This window comes from Apaloderma vittatum, unplaced genomic scaffold (genome assembly GCF_000703405.1).
Source record: "Apaloderma vittatum isolate BGI_N311 unplaced genomic scaffold, ASM70340v1 scaffold32553, whole genome shotgun sequence".
Lineage (NCBI taxonomy): Eukaryota > Metazoa > Chordata > Aves > Trogoniformes > Trogonidae > Apaloderma > Apaloderma vittatum.
Window position 1 is genome coordinate 20245 of NW_009709347.1, and position 21205 is coordinate 41449.

General features: G+C 46.6%; 1 protein-coding gene across 1 annotated transcript in view; it reads right to left on the minus strand.

Moving 5' to 3' along the window:
• The window catches only part of HK1 (hexokinase 1), a 33591-nt gene that overhangs the window by 4369 nt on the left and 8017 nt on the right, over positions 1-21205 (minus strand). The window contains exons 3-15 of the mRNA XM_009866889.1: positions 18508-18656; positions 14127-14246; positions 11713-11808; positions 10379-10478; positions 10104-10287; positions 9730-9885; positions 7877-8110; positions 6366-6670; positions 5813-5961; positions 5596-5715; positions 4568-4663; positions 3607-3706; positions 1576-1759 (exon numbers count right to left, since the gene is read on the minus strand). Of these exons, the coding sequence (XP_009865191.1) occupies positions 1576-1759; positions 3607-3706; positions 4568-4663; positions 5596-5715; positions 5813-5961; positions 6366-6670; positions 7877-8110; positions 9730-9885; positions 10104-10287; positions 10379-10478; positions 11713-11808; positions 14127-14246; positions 18508-18656 (1993 nt within the window). The remainder of the gene's footprint in view (positions 1-1575; positions 1760-3606; positions 3707-4567; positions 4664-5595; positions 5716-5812; positions 5962-6365; positions 6671-7876; positions 8111-9729; positions 9886-10103; positions 10288-10378; positions 10479-11712; positions 11809-14126; positions 14247-18507; positions 18657-21205) is intronic.

Below are 21205 nucleotides of genomic sequence, written 5' to 3' on the forward strand. Positions count from 1 at the left end.
CCAGGGAGATGTTCCATCCCTCCATCATCCCTGTGGCTGTGCTGGGCTCTCTCCAGCAGTTCCCTGTCTCTCTGGAGCTGAGGGGCCCAGAACTGGACACAAGATTCCAGATGTGGCCTCACCAGGGCAGAGCAGAGGGGCAGGAGGACCTCTCTTACTTACCAGCTACTCCCCTTCTAACACACCCCAGGATGCCATTAGCCTTCTTGGCCAGGAGGGCCAAGGCCAAGCTCATGGCCATCCTGCTGTTTATTTCAGCCCCTGGTTTCCAGTAGGGAACTGGTAGTCCAAAAACCACAGGGAGGAACTGAGCTGTCCTGAACCCCTCTTGTGCCCCATACTTTGCACACAGTACTCAAGCTTCCTACTCGCACTCCTTCCTCTCCAGCAGCACTGTGGGTTGAACAGAGCATTCTGGGGTCTGCGAGCTGTGCCCTTACCACTGAGAACTGTTTCATTTCTTGAAAACTGAGAACTGTTCCATTTCTTGAAAAGTGTATCCAATGATGCATCCTTTATTTCACCCCCTGAGGCTCTAAAGTGGGGTTTCTGCCCCGGATTGAGCAGAGCCCAGCACACTACCCCGCTGGAAGCAGGCCACGCAGTCCATTTAATACTGTGAGCTCTCTCAGGCTTGTACCCAGCAAGTGTCCTCCCTCTTGAGTGCCTAACTCTCTCTGGAATAAATGATTCTGCCTGGCATCCTCTGCTACTGCTTTTGGCTACTTGCTCCATGCCGACACCACCGCTGCATCAGGCTCGCTCAGCATCCGCCTTCTCTGGGTCTGTTCAAGCCCTAATGCCTAAAAGAGCTTCCCAAGGGACCTGCCAACTCATCTGCATCCTCCAGGTTTTCAGGCAGATTTACACTAGTCACAAAATGTTTTTAAAAGCTCCTGGCACAAAAGCATTGCTGCAGAGAAATGATGAAAAATTGTAGTCTGGGCAGGCAGCAGTCTCAGCCCAGTTTTATGGGTGCTCGGTACACCTCCTGGTCAGCCCTTTCTTGAAGGGGACAGGGAAGCACTTGCCCACAAAAGGGGACCAACCTCCAGGGCAAAGAAGGCAGGTCCTCTAACACACTGTATTTCATCCAGAAAATTGCCTGAAATAAGAGGTAGCTGCAACTGTTAGAGAGCTCTCAACTGCTCTGCAGTGAGCAGCTCCAAGCTCCAGCCATGCTGGTTGGTCTAAGCTGAGGATTTTTAGAGGCAGAGCCCTCTGCAAAGAAAGTTCAGCTAAAAGAGATTAAAGTAAGGCCAAGAATTAAAGAACAACAAGCCATCTCAACCCCAGCCTCAGTACAACACAGGATGAGAAGAATAGTTTTCTAGTAATTTCAAGACTCTTCAAGTTCTCATCAAAAACCTCCTGCAGTCTCGTGGCAGTAAACAAGCTGCAAAAAAGCAGCAGCCAGTAAAACTACAGAAGAGGGAGATCCCACCGGATAGCAGGGCTGAGGTAGCTTTTCCACTCTTAATCTCTCCATTCTCTGACTGGGAGAAATCCAATTCTCTCTTAAAAGCATCGAAGACAGCCTGGCTTATACTTAGCCCACCGCTTATGCCACAGTACCTTTGCTTTCCAGCATTTAGCGAATAGTCATCAACCGCTTTGTCATATATCGTCCTGATGTCGTCCAGGCATCCGTTATCCCCGAATGCTCCCCACTCCGTGTTCACACACATCCGTCCTTGCTCACCATCCACCATCTCTATGTTTCTCATCTCTTCCATGTAACAGGCATTGCTGCCAGTTCCTGAAAGAAGAAAACACTGACATTACTCTGTTTTGGAACAGAACAGCCCTAGAACAAGCACGACAGCCCTGAAGAGAAAAACAACTTCGAGGGGATATGTGAATGTGCTTGTTCTGAATGATGAAGTCAAATTATCTTTCGAAACATCACAAAAAACCACCACCAAAAACGCTCATTATTCAATAATCCTAAATTGAAGGAGACTATTACTGCTGCAAAGCACTTCGGGTTGCTCAGAGAAGAGGCTCGCCCAGGCTGGCTGGGCAGCACTTCTGACACACCAATCCTCACGTGCTTCTGAACCCAAAATTGCAGTAAGCAATCAGGTGGATTTTGAAGTCAGAAAACACCATCTACAAAGCCCACAGCCCCAAAAAATTCAGAGGAAAATTTGCACAACTGAAAACCTCAGCGTGTTTTGAGGCAAAGAAAACTCCAGGGATTTTACCAGCTAATGACAGGGTATTTTTTAGTTCTGGTTTGGTTTTCCTCTGATTCAAATGGCTTAAATAGTTTCTCTGGCAGGAAGGTTACTTCTCTGTTGAAATTATGCCATATCTGATTCTGCTTAAAGGGCACCCTAGAGAACGTGCCAATTACAAGGTGCTCCATGCACACAGAGGCCTTAGTGAGAGCAAAGCTTTATAAGCAAAGAGAGACAGCATTTGCTGCTACCTGGGGTTAAAGTTTTCTTGATGCTGCCTACCAAAATCTCATTTAACCTTGCATGGCAGATTCTGCACCAATTATATCAGCAAGTCTGGTTTCCTTTGTGATTTTTCTTTTAGGGTACTACATCACTAAAAGTCTGAGCAAAAATAGATCCTCCCACAGCACTCCCCTGCTGCAGGAGAGCTCAGCCACAGCGCAGGGTCTTGGGGGAAAAGTCTTGGATTTCAGATGAAAAGCAGAGGCCTGGTCTCATCAGTACGAATTTCCAAACACTGTCCTCGGAGGACTCTCTCAGCACCCCAAGGACACACTGTCCTTCCTGCAGGAAACTCTGTCCCTGAAAACACACCATGACTGAGCAGTGCAGACATGGCTCCCCACTCACGCCGCACTGTGCTGACTCATCCTGGATGTTTTCCAAATGTCTGGAGGAGAAATCGGTGGGGTTTCGTTTTCCCGTAAGCCGCCCCGCAACCGAACGCGTTCTTAAAGCTTGCAGGTGCTTTGTCCCCTTCTCTCCTACTGAGAAGTCATTTCTCTGGAAAGCTTTGGGAACTTGCACTGCCCTGTACCTCAGGCAACACCCCAAGCGCAGCATTTGCAAAGGCACTGGCAGTCTCCTGTGGAATTATTTCAGCTGTCTCGCTGCCGGGAAGGGAGCTGTCAGCTGCCTCGCTTTGTCCATCAGAGCTTTTGGTCACACGCCGTTCAAGGATTGTGGCTACGCTTCACAAGTTTATTCTGAGAGACTACATGCTCAAGGGAAGCTGTGAGCTACCTGAACACCCTAGCAAGGAAACCCTTATGGGCTAAACTAACAGATACTTCAGGAGCTGGTGAGGTTACCCAAGTCCACGTTAGCTCGCTTCACCGGAGGAACAGATAAAGCAGATAAAAGTTCCCCGATAAAACAGGCAGGATTTGTTCAGCATCAGAGCCTGTGCTTATCTCAACTGATCATGGACAGAACTAAGCTGGCTGCTGAATCTTGCTTTTAACTCACTCATGCAGCTTGCTTCTGAAGGGATAGCTGTTAATCTTAAAATCTTTCACTCCTGGGCACCCTAGCTGTATTTTCAGTTAATCACTGGGACATCTCCATGAGAAAACAGACAGATGTGTCAACATGCTCGTTAATAAAAAAGTGCCAAATAAAAAGCAGCTCCAACACGTACCCACAATGAGTCCGATTTCACAGTTTGGGTCTTCGTAAGCACAAGTCATCATCGTGCCCACTGTGTCGTTCACCACGGCCACCACATCCAAGTCAAACTCCTTCAGGAGACAGAAACACAACAGAGAGAACTCCAGGTTTAGGGCAGGCCCTCGCACCAAAGGACACAAAAGTAGCACACAAAAGGGGATGCTGTCAAAACACCCTGGAAACAAACAACCAAGAGTACCAGCTGGATTTTCCATGTGCAAAAATAGGAACTTAATCTGCCAGCCAGGCTCCTTGTGTGCTCTACTTACAATAGACTATGTCTGCAGAAGAAAGGATATTCCTGGCTGTTTTCCTTAGCTTATGTATATTTAAGTGCAGGTCTCGTATACAGGCACATGGTAGAGGGCTCCTGCTGTTCTGTACCACAGCAGTGCGGTAGCAAATCTAGTCGCTGAGGTTTTCAAGACCTCCTTTGCACTTGCTGATAAAAACTGCAAAATAATGCTCTCCTCAGGCTATTTTTCTTCCCTTCCTAGAAAGCTTCAGCTATGCTGCTTGAGATGTTTTCAAGATCAAGAGTTGGGAGTGGGAAAAACTATCATTTAGGATGCACTGAGGCACATTCCTACAGTCACTATAGTGAAAACTCCTTTCTCCATGCTCTGATGCAGTGTAAATTGCCACAGGGTTTGAAAGAAGCCTTTAGACTTCTGCCAAATGTAGAAAGTTAGCCTCCAGGGGGAAAAAAAAAAAAAAAAAGAAACTGAACTATGAAACAAAATCCCCAGTGTAGCTTAATTTGAGTAGCGATTTTAGTTTGATGGCTGAAGTTTCCCATTTCCACTGCGCACCCTCTCACAAGACCTCACACAAGCTCTGTGAGAAGGAACCAGCCCAACCCACGAGGTCTGTCAAGTCTGGGAGGAGGGAGAAGCTGGAGGAGAAAAAGAACAAAAAAACAAAGAAATCACCTCTCTTCTTTTAATTCCTTCTCTAAGCAAATACACCACATCTTCTCCCTCACAGTCTGTAGCTTTGAAGCCTTTTGTCCAATTGAGAAGGATACCCTAAAAAGGAAGAAACCAGGTTATCAGGTTTCATGATGGCCCAAAAATCCCGCAGTTGGTACACAGACTCATAGGGGGCCTCAGCTCCAGGCAGAGGCTCTCCAGTATTCACCAGCACACACAATACATTTTGCTGAATAACCTGTCCTCTCTTCCAGATGCACTCCTAAGTCTCCCTGGCTTGATCAAGCCTCCTACCATCAGCATTTTAGAGTTGGACTTTTGAATACTGCTCCTATTTCCTCCATCGTTATATATAAATATTCATCAAATGTTACCTTGTGCACTCAACATTTCAAATGATTTAGTGTGAGGTTATGCATGGGAGTCTCGATGAAAAGGAGTATTTCTTTATATATGTGGAATTTGCATCTAAAACCACTAATCATGCTTGGTCTCCAAATTTCCAGAGCAATGCAAACTTGAGGAAAACAAAAAAAAAGTGTGACAAATTACAACTTTTTTTCCAAAAAGTGCCAAGGAGACAGGAAACTATTAACAGTGGCACAGATGGAGTTGGTGGAAGTACGTGGCAAAGTTAAGCATAAATGCAAAAACGGGCACACCAGACCGGAACAAGCTGGAGGCTACACTGTCACTCTTAGGGTGACCAGGACTCTTAGGCCCTGGTCCATCTGCTCCGTCCGGTTAGACTGGATCAGCCAGGGAACAGACATTGGCAGCAGGGATGGACTTTTGCTTTTTAATGGAAAATTTAAATGCTCTTATCTGACACAGCCCCAGGCTGAGCAGCATTTGCATTATTACCTTTAAAGGAACTATTTATAGGAGCAGCTGTACTGGTCAGGGTCAGAGCATGAACCCTCCCCTCGTATAACCTTCTTGTAAGTGTCACGTAGGTGACATTACGGCAGAGAAATCAGGCCTGACATAAGCACAAAAGCAGATTCAAAAGATACTTAGGAACTTACAGCATCCAGACTGGTCTGCTTGCAAGGGAAGGAAAACGTGAAGCCAAGAGGAAGACGTGCACCTTTTATCCCCATATAATCCAGGAAGTCCGAAATGCAGGTAACAATGTGATCAAACAGCTTGAAAGAGAAAATGAATGCATTTGAGGTGGTATGTGTCACGCACCCTTAAGAAGGTATCTAAAAAGCAGTGGTGATGCAAGAGAGAAATGCTCACCTCTTCTCCTGTTCCCTGCATCACCTCTATCGGAATGGCATAGATCTTGTTGTGCATCTCAACTGTTCTCCTTTTACCGCTGCGGATTTTCACCAGCAAAACTCTGAAGTTTGTCCCTCCAAGGTCAAGTGCCAGAAAGTCTCCATTCTCTGTAAAATAATATATTGTGCACATTTAAAGAACCACAAGCAAAATCTAAAAAGTGCTTTGCTCAGGAAGCACTTTGATATAAAATCAGCTGGGAAGATCCTCCTCTAAGCAGTTTTACACGCTGCCCTGATTATTCCAGCCTTTTTGGGTGTCTTGTTTTCTTTTGTTTAAACTAACAAGGGAAAGTGGACCTACACAACTGTTCCCTAAAAGAAAGCAAAACTTTGGCTGGCCACCCTGAAATGCAAAGAAGCATGAGGGCAGCACAGGCTGACATCTCCTCCTTTGCATAGCACAGGAGGCTCCTCTTCCATTGTACCAGATCTGGTCCCCCTCCACCAAACAAAAACCCCGTCACTGGGAGCCCGTTTTGGGCACCCTGCAGCCAGACCGGTGCCTCTACCTGTCCCATCTGGCGTGCTGCGGACAAAGGTTGGCAGCATTTTCACTTTGGCAGTCTCGTGTGTCTTCTTCTTCAGCCCCGCTTCCATCTCTGCCCTCATCCTCTTCTTCACCTGCAGCAGCTGCTCGTGGGTGAGCTTGAACTCAGCCAGCGTCTCGTCGATGAGCCGGTGCTGTTCCGACAGCCGGTATGCCACTGCCGTCACCATCGCCGCTCCCTTCCCGCTGCCGCTCTCCGACAGCAGGAACCGCACTTCTGAGTCGGGCACCAAGCGACGGGTGGTTTTGTGCAAACGCCGGGCATACCTGCGGGGAGGGGAGAGGCTGCAAGTCCTCTGTCTGCATCGTGTTCCTCCACGGAGCCCCAAATCCAGGCTGCCCACACTGACCCATGGCAAGGGGAGTGAGGAGCCTCAGAACGCCCAAATTAGCTATGGCCTCCCAAGCAAGAAAATGGTCAGGGAAGAGTTCTTCCCTGTGGCCTTTTTCCTCCTGGATTTGTAAGAAAAGCCAGCAAAAAAGAGGGGGGAGGATCAAAGTCTGATCCCCTGAGCCTGATCCTAGATGGGAGAAACCCCCTGGCTCCACCGCTGCTCCCATCCCCTCTCCTGGGGTCACCAAGCTGTCCCAAATTCACTGGTTTAAATGCTGTTGGGCAACAGTTCAGAAACAAAACTTGCCCATGTATGCCCCTCAATTCTACAGCCAGATTGGAAACTGACTGGTTATCACCAGTTAGTATTTACTAAATAAAAGATTTTTAACATGTGTGCGTAAACCACACCCACACACTGCATACTTCTTCCATTTCTTCATTCTGAACTTGGAAACCCTTACGCAGGTGGTGCTGCTCTCCCAAAAATCCACAGCATTAGGGCTTGGGCACTGGGGTCATTTTTGACACTAAGACTCACACCAAACACCATTACCAGGACCAGGTACACCCACAGCAGAAGAGTTCGACTTCCTCTCTGATTCTTACGTAATTCTAAACAGTAGTTTGATTTAAAAAAAAGAGAACTTTTGAGATGGGGAAAATCAAGAGCAAGCCAGTTTTTAGAAGTAAGCACCAATTTCTTTCCCCTGGTTTCCAAGTATGTCTTCAAAAAAGACTGGAAAAAAGAGGGTTCAGCAGTCATTTTCAAAAACCAACTGAGTTGAAATTGAAAACGGAATCAAGGTGCAATAATGCAGGCCTCCGCAGAGCCAAAGCTGTGGGCACAAAGTAGTATGTTGTACAAAGAAACTCTCCTTCCAAGAAGTCTGTTGAGAACCCTTAAGGTATGTACTCAAAGGACCATAGTTTTCACTGAAATTACGGCATGCAATTATCCAGGGGTCTGGTTCTTTTCTTTGTGGTTTTGTTTTTGCAAAACCTACTTCTTCACTTAAAGATGTCTCTCTCCTTTCCACTAAGCTCCATATCTCGGACCAAACCCCAACACCCACGTCCTGGGTTCCGCATCTCACACCCAAACCGCGTGGCCTGGTTTGGGGAGCAGAGGGACTCACTGCGGATGCATCTTGTAGAGGGAGCCGTCAACTCCCACGGTGGTCCGGAGCCGGCCGACCCCTTTGTTATCCCGCAGCTGGTTGAGGATGGCACCCAATGTGGAGGCCACCAGGTTGGCCGAGCGGAAGGACACGATGGTGCAGACGTGCTGGACGGCGATGCAGTCCTCGTGGGACGGCTCCACCCCCAGGCGAGTTAAAATCTCTTTGGCTTTATTCAAACCTTCTTTGCTCCTACAAAAAGAGAGCAGGAAAGAGTAACTCCTTAGCCAGGGAGCTATAAAATGCAGGAGCGAGGCTTGTCCAACTACGGGTGGCCCTGCCTGGGACTTGAGAAAGTGCTTAGATAGAAAATTTCTTAAGAGATCTGGACTGGGAAGCTCCACAAGGCTTGAAATAAAATTCTTTAAATATGCACTAATTCACAGATAGAAACAGCTTTCTATTAAAGCCTGGTGCAAACACACCACCTACAAACCATGCAATTCCAGGGCTGGACCCAAAGCACAGCTCCTTCAGCACACTCCCATGAAAATTAGCAACTTGCAAGTGCCTTTACAGACCTGGAGGAATTAAATGCTTCTTCAGCACAGTCCTGAGTGTACACCTAATCCCATGCTCACTTGCTCATATACCTCAATAAATTAAGCCCAGCATGAAAAGCAAAACCCCAAGAGAAAGTAGCCTGAGTGATTTCATCTTAATGGGTCTCCTTTCAGGCTTTTACAACCTCACTGGATTTCTGCCTCTCACACTGCATTCTCTCTTCATTAGCAACCAGTATGAGAGCAAAGTTTCTGGCAAAACTTAGCCACATGCAGCCCAGTCACTTCCCAAGACAAAAACACAAGGAGTATATCTTGTCATTACTAACTGTGCTCCATACATCTTCTTAAGGACTCTTGCACCTTGCTAGCATCAGCTAGAAATTTGAAGCTGCACACAGATGTGCCCCTACTTATAACCAAAGTGCCCTTCAGGAAGCGAGGTGAGATTTCAGGGTGAATTTAGCTCTTAACTGGATTTCTCAGTAAATTAATTTTTCTCGTTGTTGCGCAGCTCAACACTGGTCCACAACATGGACCTCTGTACTTAAGGTGAATGCACACACAGATTAGTGGAAAGCTGTTCAAATAAGACAGTCCACAGGGACAGGAGTAAAACTGGGCAAGAGGCAACAGGCATCATAGAAGATCCTGTTCCCTCGGTGTTGCACTGGCAATCAACAGTACCTCTACAGGCATGCGCCAAAATCGGCAGCATTTTGAAAGAAAAACCAGCCTGATGACTACAGTACAAACTATCCCAGTGATGTGAATTTTAAAAACGCCTTTAAGTACTGACCAAAGGGGTGATGACACCGTAAGAAACCAACTGGCGCATAGCTCAGAGGTCAGCACGCAGTGCCCAGTGCTGCCTACGAGACTGAATGCTCTGCCTTGTCACGCTTCTTTTCTTTCTGCCCAGCAATCCCGTGGATACAGCAAGGAGCAAGGCAAGTATTTGCTGGGAGGCACAAAGCCAACTCACTCCTGTGTTTAGCTGCAGGGCAGCAACTTCTGAGTCTCTGTGAGCAGAGTGAGAGGTAGCACAGTGCGCAGCCTGCAGCTGCAAGGGCTGGGAGACTTTTGTAGTTCCTCCCAAGAGATAGAAAGGGAGAAATCTTGGGGAGGAAGGCACATGCTGTCTGCTGGGGGTCCCCACAGGCCAGTTCTGCATCTGCGCTGGAGGACGGGAGGACGGCAGCCACCCCCAGCGCAGCACATGTCCCCAGAAGGCAGAAAGAGATGCCGGCAAATTAACATCCAGAGTCACAGCGAAACCCAGGGGGTGAAAAAGCGATAGGTACTCACTTTTCTATGGCAGAAACATGCTTTGTCTCAAACTTCCCTTTGGTGAGAAGCTCAGGGGTAATTCTCCCCTCAAAGAGCAGCCCCTCCTTGGCCATCTTCACCAGGATGAGCCTCACCAGCTCCCCCATGTACAGACCACTGACCATCTTCTCAAACCTGCAGGAGAGGACAACAGCAGTCACCCACTCGCCCGTGGGTGGCACGAGGAGACAGAGCCCAGCTGTGCTGCCGCATCCCCCAGCCCAGCCTGCATTTTGCCTCACCACGGACAAACTCGAGCTTTCTTGAGCTGCCAAACTCATAACACAAGCGGAAAAGGGAGCATGGAGAGGAAAACAAAAGAAGCAAAGCTCACGAATATCTGCCTCACTCACAGCTGCTTCCCAGGATTAAGGGATCCACGGTCAATCTCTCGATCGAACTCAGTCCTGATGTCTTCTAGCGAGCCATCGTCTCCAAAGGCCCCCCACTCCGTGTTAATGCACATCCTGCCCTCGTCCCCTTCCACCAGGTCGATGTGCCGCATCTCCTCCATGTAACAGGCATTGGTGCCAGTGCCTTTAGGGAAAGGACATCAGAAGGCGCTAACCAAACAGGCCAGGCAAAGGGAGAAAAGCCACGTGCATGCTGCAGCAGCAATATGCGTTACCAATGATCAAGCCAACTTCGCAACGCTGGTCATCAAAACCACAGGTCATCATAGTCCCGACAGTGTCATTCACCACAGCCATGATATCTGCATCGTAGTCCTGATGGGGGAACAAAACGTTACTTGGGTCATACAGCTTCTCCAGAAAACACCTCTTGTGTCTATCACAGGTTTGCATGTACCAACTAATTTCACAAGGAACGAGAGACAAATAATTTGTCTGAATGCGAAAGCTCATCTTTTTTAAGCATCAGCTGCTCCGTCTGCCAATTCCCTATCCCACGTACCCAAGAACACAGTAAGAGCAGATTAATGCACCCGGCAAATGGTAAAACAGCAGGAAGAGAGCAAAGACCTGCTCTCCCATAAGCACCCGTAGGCAGGAAAGAAAAGGGCTGTACATGAGGGAGTGAGGGAGGAAAACTGCTGTTAAACATCACGGAGTAATTTGATGCAGTTGCTTGAAAAGTCAATCTAGAAATTATTCCCAAATTATCTATTTTTTGGCTCAAGTGAAGATTTTGATACCAAAAATATAGGCACATTATGCAATTAAATAAGTTCTCCAAATGACATGAACTCATTCCCTTCCCAGCTTCTCCAGTGCGTTATTCTACCTGATATCAAGTCTGATGATAGTAACTGACTACAGTAATGTTGTTCAGTGACAGTAGAACTCAGGTTTGCTTAAGAGTCCACAACTTCCCAAACAGAATGAATACTGCCTGGCTTCCAATTAATTTGGATGCTGAGTAATCACTGTAACACCTGGCTGCAAACATTACACAAACCCAAATTCATTCCATCTCACGCTCAGTGCCTTTTTATTTGTTTACATCAGCAACCTGGTCACCTTCATCCTCTATAAAAATCAGCAGAGCAACACAGTTCACCAAGCCCGAAATCCCCCTTCTCTTCTGCTCCTCTCTAGCAAGGGAGTTGCACAACCCAGCTGAGCCCAGACCACGAGACACAGTTTCTCAGTTAACGGGACGTGTTGGTATCGCTAAAACCCTGTGGCACTGAGACGCAGAACTTTCTCGGTTTTCGGAGAGCAATAAAAGAGCTGAAGGTTGCCAGTGACAAACCACAACATGCTAACTCAGTCTCTGTGCCACGAGGAAAATCGCAGCTTCCCCAACGCGACTCTGAATGTTTTCCTCGCAAACGGCAAAGCTCGCGCGCGTCTTCATGCACGAAAGCCAACTGCGCACCACCACTTGGATCACGTGCCCAAGTCAGTGACGTGAAGGGTGGTCCCTGACAAAGAAATGCCAGTTTGCTGTGATACAGAGTGGAAAAAAAAAAAAAAAAGAGAACGAAGTACAATTTACCCCTCGTTTCTTGATGGCTCTGTTAAGCAGCCTCACAACATCTGCTCCCTCCACTCCACTGGCTTTGAAGCGCTTCGTCCAGGTTATCAGAATGCCCTGATAAAACAAGAGACCAATATTCAACAGGGTGCCACCATAAGACACAAATTATTTTTTTTTTCCCTCAAACCCAAGATTTTATACAACAAAATGTATCTTTAGGCCTCTTTTCTTACATGACCCAACAATCTAACCTGAGACAATCGGCAGTCTTTAATTCTCACTACAGTAAACTGAAAGGGGAAATTGTTTTACCCTCCGTTTCTAGAAAATGGTTTGCTTGCATTTTGTATTTTCAGCCCACTCTTCTCCCCGCTACTCCTCGACAGTTTTTCTTGGAAAACCGTTTAATCCTTTTGGGCCATGGAAATCGACTGCTTTCAGAAAAAGCTGACTGCGCGGGACTGCTTAAAGAGAAGGGATGTGATGTTTGTACAACCGGGACTCGGCTGCAGCCAGGGATCAGAGTGCTGCACGTTTGCTGCCTGGAGTCCCAGCTGGCCGGGCTTGTTTCACTGTGGGACTGTTTACGGGTAGAGGCAAATGGAAATACTGGAAATGTAGCAACGTATGTCCCAAATTTACAGCAATGGATCAAAAAGGAAATCCCGGTATTGAATTCCTTGTCTGCACACCATCATAAAGAGTCTATAAATCCCCCAAGGTAATGACTACACCTAATTTTTTTTCTATTTGGAAAATGCCTAGCTGATTCAGAGCATTCAGTATGTAAGTAAATAACAATAAAAGAAAGAAAAGAGCATTGACAGTAGTCAACAGGCTTTTTATACCCGCCACAAAATTCACATCTATCACAATGGGAATCCGAGAAGCTGAAAACCAGAAAAGCTGAAGCCCGTTGGCACAAGCAGCCACTGCCCACATCTCGCCTTCAAAACCAACCACGTGTCTTGGGCGCGTTTGCTCTCCCAATTGGGACAGTTACAGTGCACAGAGGGGTCAGGGTGACTCTTTCCAGACCAGGAGGTATTCTCCTACCACTGAACCGCAAACTCGGTTTGCCACTCTGCTGCCCTCGTTAGAATCAATTAGAAACCCAGCAAAGCCTGCTCTGCAGGCACAGCTTTAACGGGCAAAAGGGGCCCTTTGTTCCATGTCACTTTTATCATTCAGGAAACTGATGAAGCCACCCTGGCAAAGAGCAGCTCCCCTCAGCCTGACCGGCTGCTGTGCTGGAAGGATTTGTTTTGCTTTGCCAGTGAGGACTTGGCAGGACGGAGGAGTGTTTAAATGAGCAGGACCCAACCATGCGGCACCACCTTGTTACCCGTGGAGAAAGCAGGGACCACCACGCCTCCTGCCGCTCACCGGGCACAAGAAACCAGCATCCAGGTGAGCATAGCCTCACAGAAGCAGCAATCTGGGAACAGATTCGGCTCAGAGAATCCAAACAACCCATATTTTTCAAATGCTCACAACATTGCAAAAACCCGCAGGAGAATTTGTGTTGGTTTGGGTTTTTTTTTATTAAGAGAGACCCTACCTTGTCTCTTACTGTCCAAAATCAAGTCATCTCTCCTGAAGCAATGCAGGAAAAGGCACTCTCCAATCTTAACTATGTTCAGACCCTGAGTCAGCCAGCACCCTTGGTTTCAGCTCTCAGCATCGCTCAAGAAGTATGAAATGTAACAAAAATAGTGCCTCACCTGGCACTCCTCAGCACCAACATCTGGCGAGCTGTTGCACCAGGCTAACCTAGAGACCTGCAAGCTAGAAAAGCAGGTCGTGCTTTAACAGCGCAATCTCTCCGCGCTTTGTGTGGATTTACCTTTCCTTGTTAATTCGCTACGCCGTCGCCATAGCAATGCTGTTACGCCAGGAAGCTGCCGAGTCACTTGTGACACGAACAGAAATACCGTAGCATCCTTGTCCCAGGAATCTCAGCAGTCGCTTCATACAATGCTGGTTATTTCCAGCCCTTTTTAAAGTGTGTTGCTTCCAGGTGCCCGGCTCGGGGCATGGCTCAGCACTGCTGCTCAGGAAGGAGACGCTAACCTGGATGAGTACGTACACTCAGCAAAGTCTGAGCAAACACTGCTGGGCCAGGTGCCTCCCAGTTACACCTCGTGGAGAGGGGAAAAACTTCTGCGCAGGAGGCAGGAAAAACCGCTACCTTGTTTACACAGTAAACTCTAACACTGAGGAGCTTGTGTAAAGGCAAAGCACAAAACGTCACATGCCTCTTCGTCATCTGTTAACCAGTCTGAACGTAAACCCGAACGGGAAGTCTGACAGTGAAATACAACACTCATTTATCCTGAAAATGAGGCCTGTTTGGGATCCTGCTCTCACAGCAGTGTTTTAATAATGCGGTTGCTCTTCTGCTTGTTAAGAAAATTGTGAAATCTTCTTACCTCATCTAGCTTGGACTGTCGACATGGGAAAGAAAATGTAAACCCAACTGGTAATTTCTTGTCTTTGATTTGTTGTTTCTCCATAAAGTCTCCCAGGCATTCTGCAACGTGATCAAAAAGCTACAAGAAAAAGGAACATGTAAAACCACCATGATTAGAAATATAGTTTCAGGGAGAAAACATTTCTAATTGCCTATGAAAACTGTGCTGGCTGAGGGGAAAGGGGAAAATACCTACTCTGAATTTTCAAAGACATTTAAATGACAAAGCTATGAAAACACTCTCAGGCAGTGTGTCTTAACACCTTGAACAAGAAAAATACATGAATTATATATCATTTTACACCCATATAAAAATCCTTTTCCCAAAAGAAGCAGCACATGGCTCTCAAGCCTGCCACAACCCTTCCACTTAACATTTGATGGGAACAAAAATGTTCTTTTAACCTTTCAACAACAGGAAGAAGCATCTCAAAAGAACTTTTAGGGTCCATCCCACATGAGGTTGAGTGCTTCTACAGCCACACAGAGGAGATCAACATCTGCTTCACCAAAGCACTGCTGAGATCAGAGAAGCCAGCGCTTCGCAGAAGCCACCCAAAAGGACATCATCTCTCAAATCTATTCCTAAAGCACACAGCGAACAAACAAAAAGCAAACCCAGGGGATTTGTCCACAGACGTCGAACTGCTAACAAGTTGCCGCCTGGCCTGGAAGGTAACTGTGCTTCACGTTTTAACTCCCTGCAAAAACAAAACACCATCCAACTCGATCTGCAGCACCGGTGGGATGAGGCCAGGAAAATCGCCGGGAAGGTTGGGGGGTAACTGGGAGGGAGTACAAAAGGGTATCTGTTGGTTGCAGTTGGCATGCGCAGCTTGATTAAGAACAATTTACAGAGTCTTGGAGAGACAGCAAAACACGGCTGCAACAGTTAAAAAAAAAAACAAAAAAAAAGGAGTATTTTGCTGTTCGAAGCAGGTCAAGAAGTGGCACCTGTGTGTTACAATTTAACAGAGCATCTTAAACCCATTCCTAAAACGAGGTCAGATGTGATTAAGAAGCAGTACAGTAGTTTCCCAGAGAAAAATGTTGCCATTCATTGCCCTGGGCAGATCAAGAACATTTCACTGAGCGCATGCAGAGGAACAGCATGGGAAAGCAGTGTACACTGCTGCTGTGCTTCTGAAAGTCTCTTTTCAGCTGTCCAGATGAGGGAGGGAGGAAAAGGAGTTATGAAAAGAAGAACTATAGCTAAGTAATAAAACATGACAACCTCTCCAGGAGGAACAGGAGCATACATTTTTATTATGCTTTCCATCTCAAAGCATCTCGCTAAATACTCAACCCTACTAAACTTTCAGCTGCTCCTACAAACAATAACCAGGAGCCAACATCAAACCTCTCGGGAATTCAGAGGGCAGGAAGCAGAAATATCAACGACTACTACAGAAATCCCTCTCACTCAGTGAACCACGACTGCAGAGAGAGAAAGAGACGGGACCTGCTTTCTGAGTCTGACAGCAAAAGATCTCTGGGCACGGGGGATCGCGAGGGCTCTGTGCTGGCAGCGGGGCGACGCGGTTAACGATTAGCCGTGTTCTCGACACCACAGTAGCAGTGTCAAGTCAGTAACGCGTGGCCTGGCTCTGCTACTGTTTTTAAGAAAGCACAGGGGGAAGGCCCTGCTCAAAAGGAGAAAAGAGAGGCATTTATTAACTTTGCTGCCATTGACGGTCATGAGATTTTTCCTGAGGAGACTCAAGGAAGCACTTGTACATGCCCCTGGTGGAGATCAACATCCAAACCTTGCAAATGCCCAGTGACTCTGACAGGCACCGTTACAAAGTACCTGTAGACTTCATTAGAGTAGGGCAGGCAAGTGGAGGATAAATCCAAATTCTTGCCCACCCATGGGTGTGCAGCGGGCAATGGCATGAGCCCAACACTACACCAAACGTCAAAGAGACAGGACAGCAAACGCCACAGCCAAGAGTGAAGAACCAGCCAGATTTTACATCTTCATAGATTTGAACCGACATAGCCATGAGCTCCTGAGCAATATGCTGTCACGCTTCATTACTTCCTCTGGCCATGAAGTTGCCTGCTCAGGTTGGGCTCCAAGAAATCTCCACAAGGAAGCATTTGGCTGTCAGCCACCAGATTTTGGCAAGCAACTGAAGATCTGAACTCGGGCTCAAGCCCCTGAGTGGAGAAGACCGAAGGAGCAAGGAAATCACAGCTTCAGAGTGGGAGAACACCCACAAATCCATAACCCACCTGCACTGGCAGCAGAACACAAAAAGCAACACCAAACTCAAGCCCCAGGCATGCTCCTGTTTGCTGAGCTGACGTGGAAGACATGCTTCTTACAAGTTGTAGACCTGCTATTACACTGCTGAAGTCAATGAGAGATTTGCTCTTGACTTTGACAGGGAACCGTCTCCACCTGGCAAAGCGGTCAGCCCGTGTCTGACGGATGGGCAAAAATAGAATTTTTAGTGCAATGAAGTATAAAATATCAAAACAAACTGTGCTAGTCAGGCGTGAAGCCAGAAATCACAATCTCTTCAATAAGTTGATTATATATTAGGCTTTAGAAGCATAACTCATTGAATTTAATGACACAGCTTGCTGAAAAACGTTTTAGTAGCCTACCCCACGCCAGCTAGCTCAGTCCAAGCGTTCCACTCATCCGGCTCAGAGATTTCAGAGAACCTCAACCACGTGCATCAGTCAGAAGCATCGAATCACCACCTGCCTGTGTGCCTCCCGGGCACCCACCACACGTCCCTGTGAAGCCTCACTGCACGTGTTTTAGCTGGGGTTGGACATTGTCATGGGACAACTTCAAACCTGGTTGCGGTTCTGATGATGCTTTCAGCTCTTCTTTTCCTGGTACTTAAGTACTAGGAGTGACTGTTCCCCTCCAAGGGCAGTGGGAGCCTTTCCTGCTTCTCCCTTCAGTTTAAAAGCCATGACAAAGCCTATCCATCTCAGGTCCATGCTGCTGATTCCTGACAGCCAAATGGCCTTCAGATATTTAAAAATGAAAACATAAACAGCACAAAGCCCTGGAGAGAACGCAAGACTCGATGTCTCCTTTCCGGGCTTCTCCTTACCACCTTCATTGTGTCTCCATCAAGCCTCACCTTAAGTCAACCTTAAGCCTTGCCTCCCAGGCACAGATACTTGCCGCCGGGGTGTGCGGGCAGCCCTGCAAGCCCACCTCCACCATTCCATCAGCAACAGGCAACATTCCACCAGTAACAGCTCAGCTCCCCCAGCCAAAAACTTGCCCCGGGGGAAGAGCAACTGCATGTCCTTTTGGCCAGATGACAAAGTAGCAATGTTAGGAAAAGTCTTCACAAGGAAGGCATTGGTTCAGGTATCACAGCAAGGCTTGTATCAGTGCTACTTAAAAGTCGTGATTGCCCTCTTACACTCACTATTGCATAAGAATGCAGCAGCAGTTGTTAGATACATACATCACTAGTATTAAAGTGGCTACAGAAAGTACATTAAGGGTAGAAATGTTTTTCCCATAATGTTTCTTTTATTTGTTTTCCTCTTTTGGTTATTCTTCAGAAAGAAGCTCTAAGTTTCCTTCAAGTCTCATACTCCTAAGTAGCATCTCGTTCTAGCAAAAAGTGTAAAAAACCTTGCTGTTCCCAACAATGAAAATTACCTGTTTGGTCTTACACTGACACAGAGACAAATCTGTCAGTAAAATATTCATTGTCATCCACTTCTTGATCTAAAAAAAGAAAATAAATTCTTCCAAAGAACCCAATTTGAAATCCAAATACACGGATCCAAACATTTTCTACTCTTGGAACACAGGTGACTAAAAACAAAAAACCAACAATCACCCTATCATTTATTCAGCAAAAATTAAGTTGAAGTTGTGCCAAAACATTCTATCAGCCTCCTGTAATTTTTCTAACGTACTTGTACTTTTCAGGAATGCTGAGTTGCTCAGACTGCCAGGACAGATATGTGGCTGTCATGGATACTTCTATCCCTCACCTAATATTACAGTGGCAGGGTTCGTCATGCTCATTGCTTACAAAGACTAAGTTGTTTTCCTGCTGTCCATGCCTGCCTGTGGAAAGTAACTTTACTATCAAAGTCAGAATTTTTATTTCTAGGCCACTTCCTCCCTAAGCCAGCCAAAAGTCTCTCACACAACGGCAGCAGATTTGCAGCACCCATGCATGCTCTGTTACGCTAACTACTGCTTATTTATCTTCAGTATTGACAAAGAGCTGTAGCTGGGTCTGTGCATGCTGTAGGCAAAAATGTTAAGGTCATATTCTAAAACAGCAGTGTGAAAACAGCTGATTTTCAGAGAGATGCCCTGAAGAAGAGGTGGTGCTTACCCGTGTTCCGCTGCCGTGCATGATATCCTCAGGCGTGTTATAAATTTCGCTTTCCATTTGTACAGTCTGCTTCTTTTCATGCGATACCTTCACCCGCAGAATTCGGAAGTAAGAACCACCAAGATCCAGTGCAATGAAATCTCCTTTCTCTATGCAGAAAACAGGACACAAAGCGATTAAAAATTGTATGCAACACCAATCTGGGGAACAGCAAGCTCTACTAAGTGTAACACTTAGGAAGTGTCCAGTACCATCAACCCAATTCCGTGCAATTTAACATCAAGTCGGTGCGATGGCAACGCCAACCCCCATTGGTACACAGGCAACCGCAACAAGGGCTTATCCAAAAAGAACGGACTTACTGCAGACAGTCTCTATCTAGATCTCACCCATGGCAAAGCTGGAAGAGCAAAGATCCAAAAAAGATGTGGAAAACAGAGACAGTAAAATGAAAGGATGCCAGACCACTGACCAGCAGTCTGTTGCCGTAAATGAACCTGTGACTTTTTGGTAAATGGATTGTGCGCTGCTCTAAAACCAACAAATTACAGACTGATGTAGTTAAAAAGCAGGAACCACTTATGTCACCCCTGGAAGCTGAGATTTACTGCAAACTGCAGTCAAGTAACAGAAGTCAGAGAAACAACAGGCTGGAAAATCAACAGGACAGCCCCACACTGCCGTGCACAAGTTAGAAGTCGCGATCGCTTTGCACTAGAGCTCCTAATAACTCCCCAGGAGCCAGGGACGGAGGTAGGATACCTCCACTTCCCTCTGTGGCAGAGAGGGATTTGGACTTCAAAGGTCCAAAACCAAATCCGCTAGCGCGCCTCCACATACACAGCCTTCAGGGTGTAATTCAGGCAAGGGAGATGTGTGGTCGGGCTGTGTGGGCAAGGGCACTTTCAGCACCCCCTGGAGAGCAAGGCAAATATATCTGACTGAACTGCTTGCACTATCTCCTCTTATCTAAGAGGGAGCAAACAAAGGCAGTGATTGTTAATGTCTGCAAAAAGATAATATTTGGGAAAGCAGTGCCCACAACTTATCACACAGGAGTGCGTGTCCAGGCTGCGGTTAATCTCGAAAGCTCTTTGCAAGTGTTCACGTCTGTGCCCAGAACCCCCGGGCTCACTGAGGCTGCTTAGAAGGTGGTGAAGCAGAAGCTCAGGGTCCTCTCTCATCTGGGTTTCCTCATCGATTTGTACCTTTCTGTGGTGTCAGAAGTGCCACAAGTGGGATGAGCTGCCTCCCTCGCATCCTGCACCGATGCCAGTCTCCTCCTGCAGCACTCTGGCCTCTTTTCATTCTTCCTTCCAAATTTAAACTATGACTTTGGAGAGGCCATTCCCAACATCACCGTATCTTTCCATTCCTACCTAAATTCAACGTGGAAAGACCTCTAGCATCAGGAAGACCAGTACTTTTCAATGTGCCACCTCAAACTTTGACTCAGCTCCCAGAGCTCCCTGACCCTGTGCTGTCACCGACGTATCAAGCATGCAACTTATCCATGAGGACTTGCAGATCCCCTTGCTCTGAGGTTACCCTGCCCAAATCTCAGACACAAATTCCTCAAGTCTGGCTTAGTGAGCTGTTCCTCCTCGTCACCCTATCCACCTCCAGGAGAGGAGCTCCTCAGCAAAGCTTTGCTCCAGTACAAACATCATTTAAAACGTGACCATCCAAACTGTGGGTGCAGTTCCCCGTTATCGGGCTCAGTATAACAAATTCAGCAACTCGTAAGTAACCCCCATCGCTGCAAACAAGCCCAGAAGCAAAACATTTCCCACAAGTGTCTCATTAAGCCAAATATCCAAATAAGATTTATTGTATGAGTATCATTTGTCAAATGCAAGCCATTAACTCCACTAAATAATAGAAAAATCAACACTGGACCAGATGGCCCTTTTCCAAGCTTAAACACACCTCGATCGACACCTCAAACAAATACTGCACTTCAGAACTATCTGCTCTGACAATAAACTAACAGAATTAGCAGGTTTGATTTTCAGTATCGTCAAGCTCATTGCAAGGTAATATTTATTACAAAATGCCTTTTTCAGATAAAAAGAAACAAAAACTCTGAATTGGAATGTGAAGCTTTCTGTACGCAAAGTAGCAGTTTTCTTTCAGGAATTAAATCCAAGCAGCAGCATTTGATCTATGCTTTATAACACCAAGATGCAATCAAACCCACTGTAAATTAATTTAGGAAGATCCTTTAAAAGCATTAGCTTGAGATACCATTCTGGGCACTCTGGACAAAAAAAAAACCAAATAAACAAACAAAAACCCTTGCAGCTTTCATAAATTAAGCAATTCTGAATGAAGCACAAAACCCTGCGAACACCAACATCTCCAGAGTCTCCGAAATTATTACTCCAAAGCTCCTTGTTAATAAAGTACACAAGCACAGATCTGAAACCAAACAACAGTATTTTCCTGAATAGTCAGCTCTCATAATAATAATCAGACTCAGAGGAAAGAGCTTACACGGCAGTAATTAGAGACGGGCCAGAGAAAAGGGCAGGCTTTCAGCCTCCGGCTTTTACAGAGGGACAGCTGAAGGCAGAAATCGCTGTCAGCCGGGAGCCGAACCCACGCGCTGGGCACAGCAGCGGGGACACGGCCGTGATACCGCTCACACCCGAGCTCAGAACGTGTCCTTTCTGGGAAATAATGAAAAGGTCCTGCC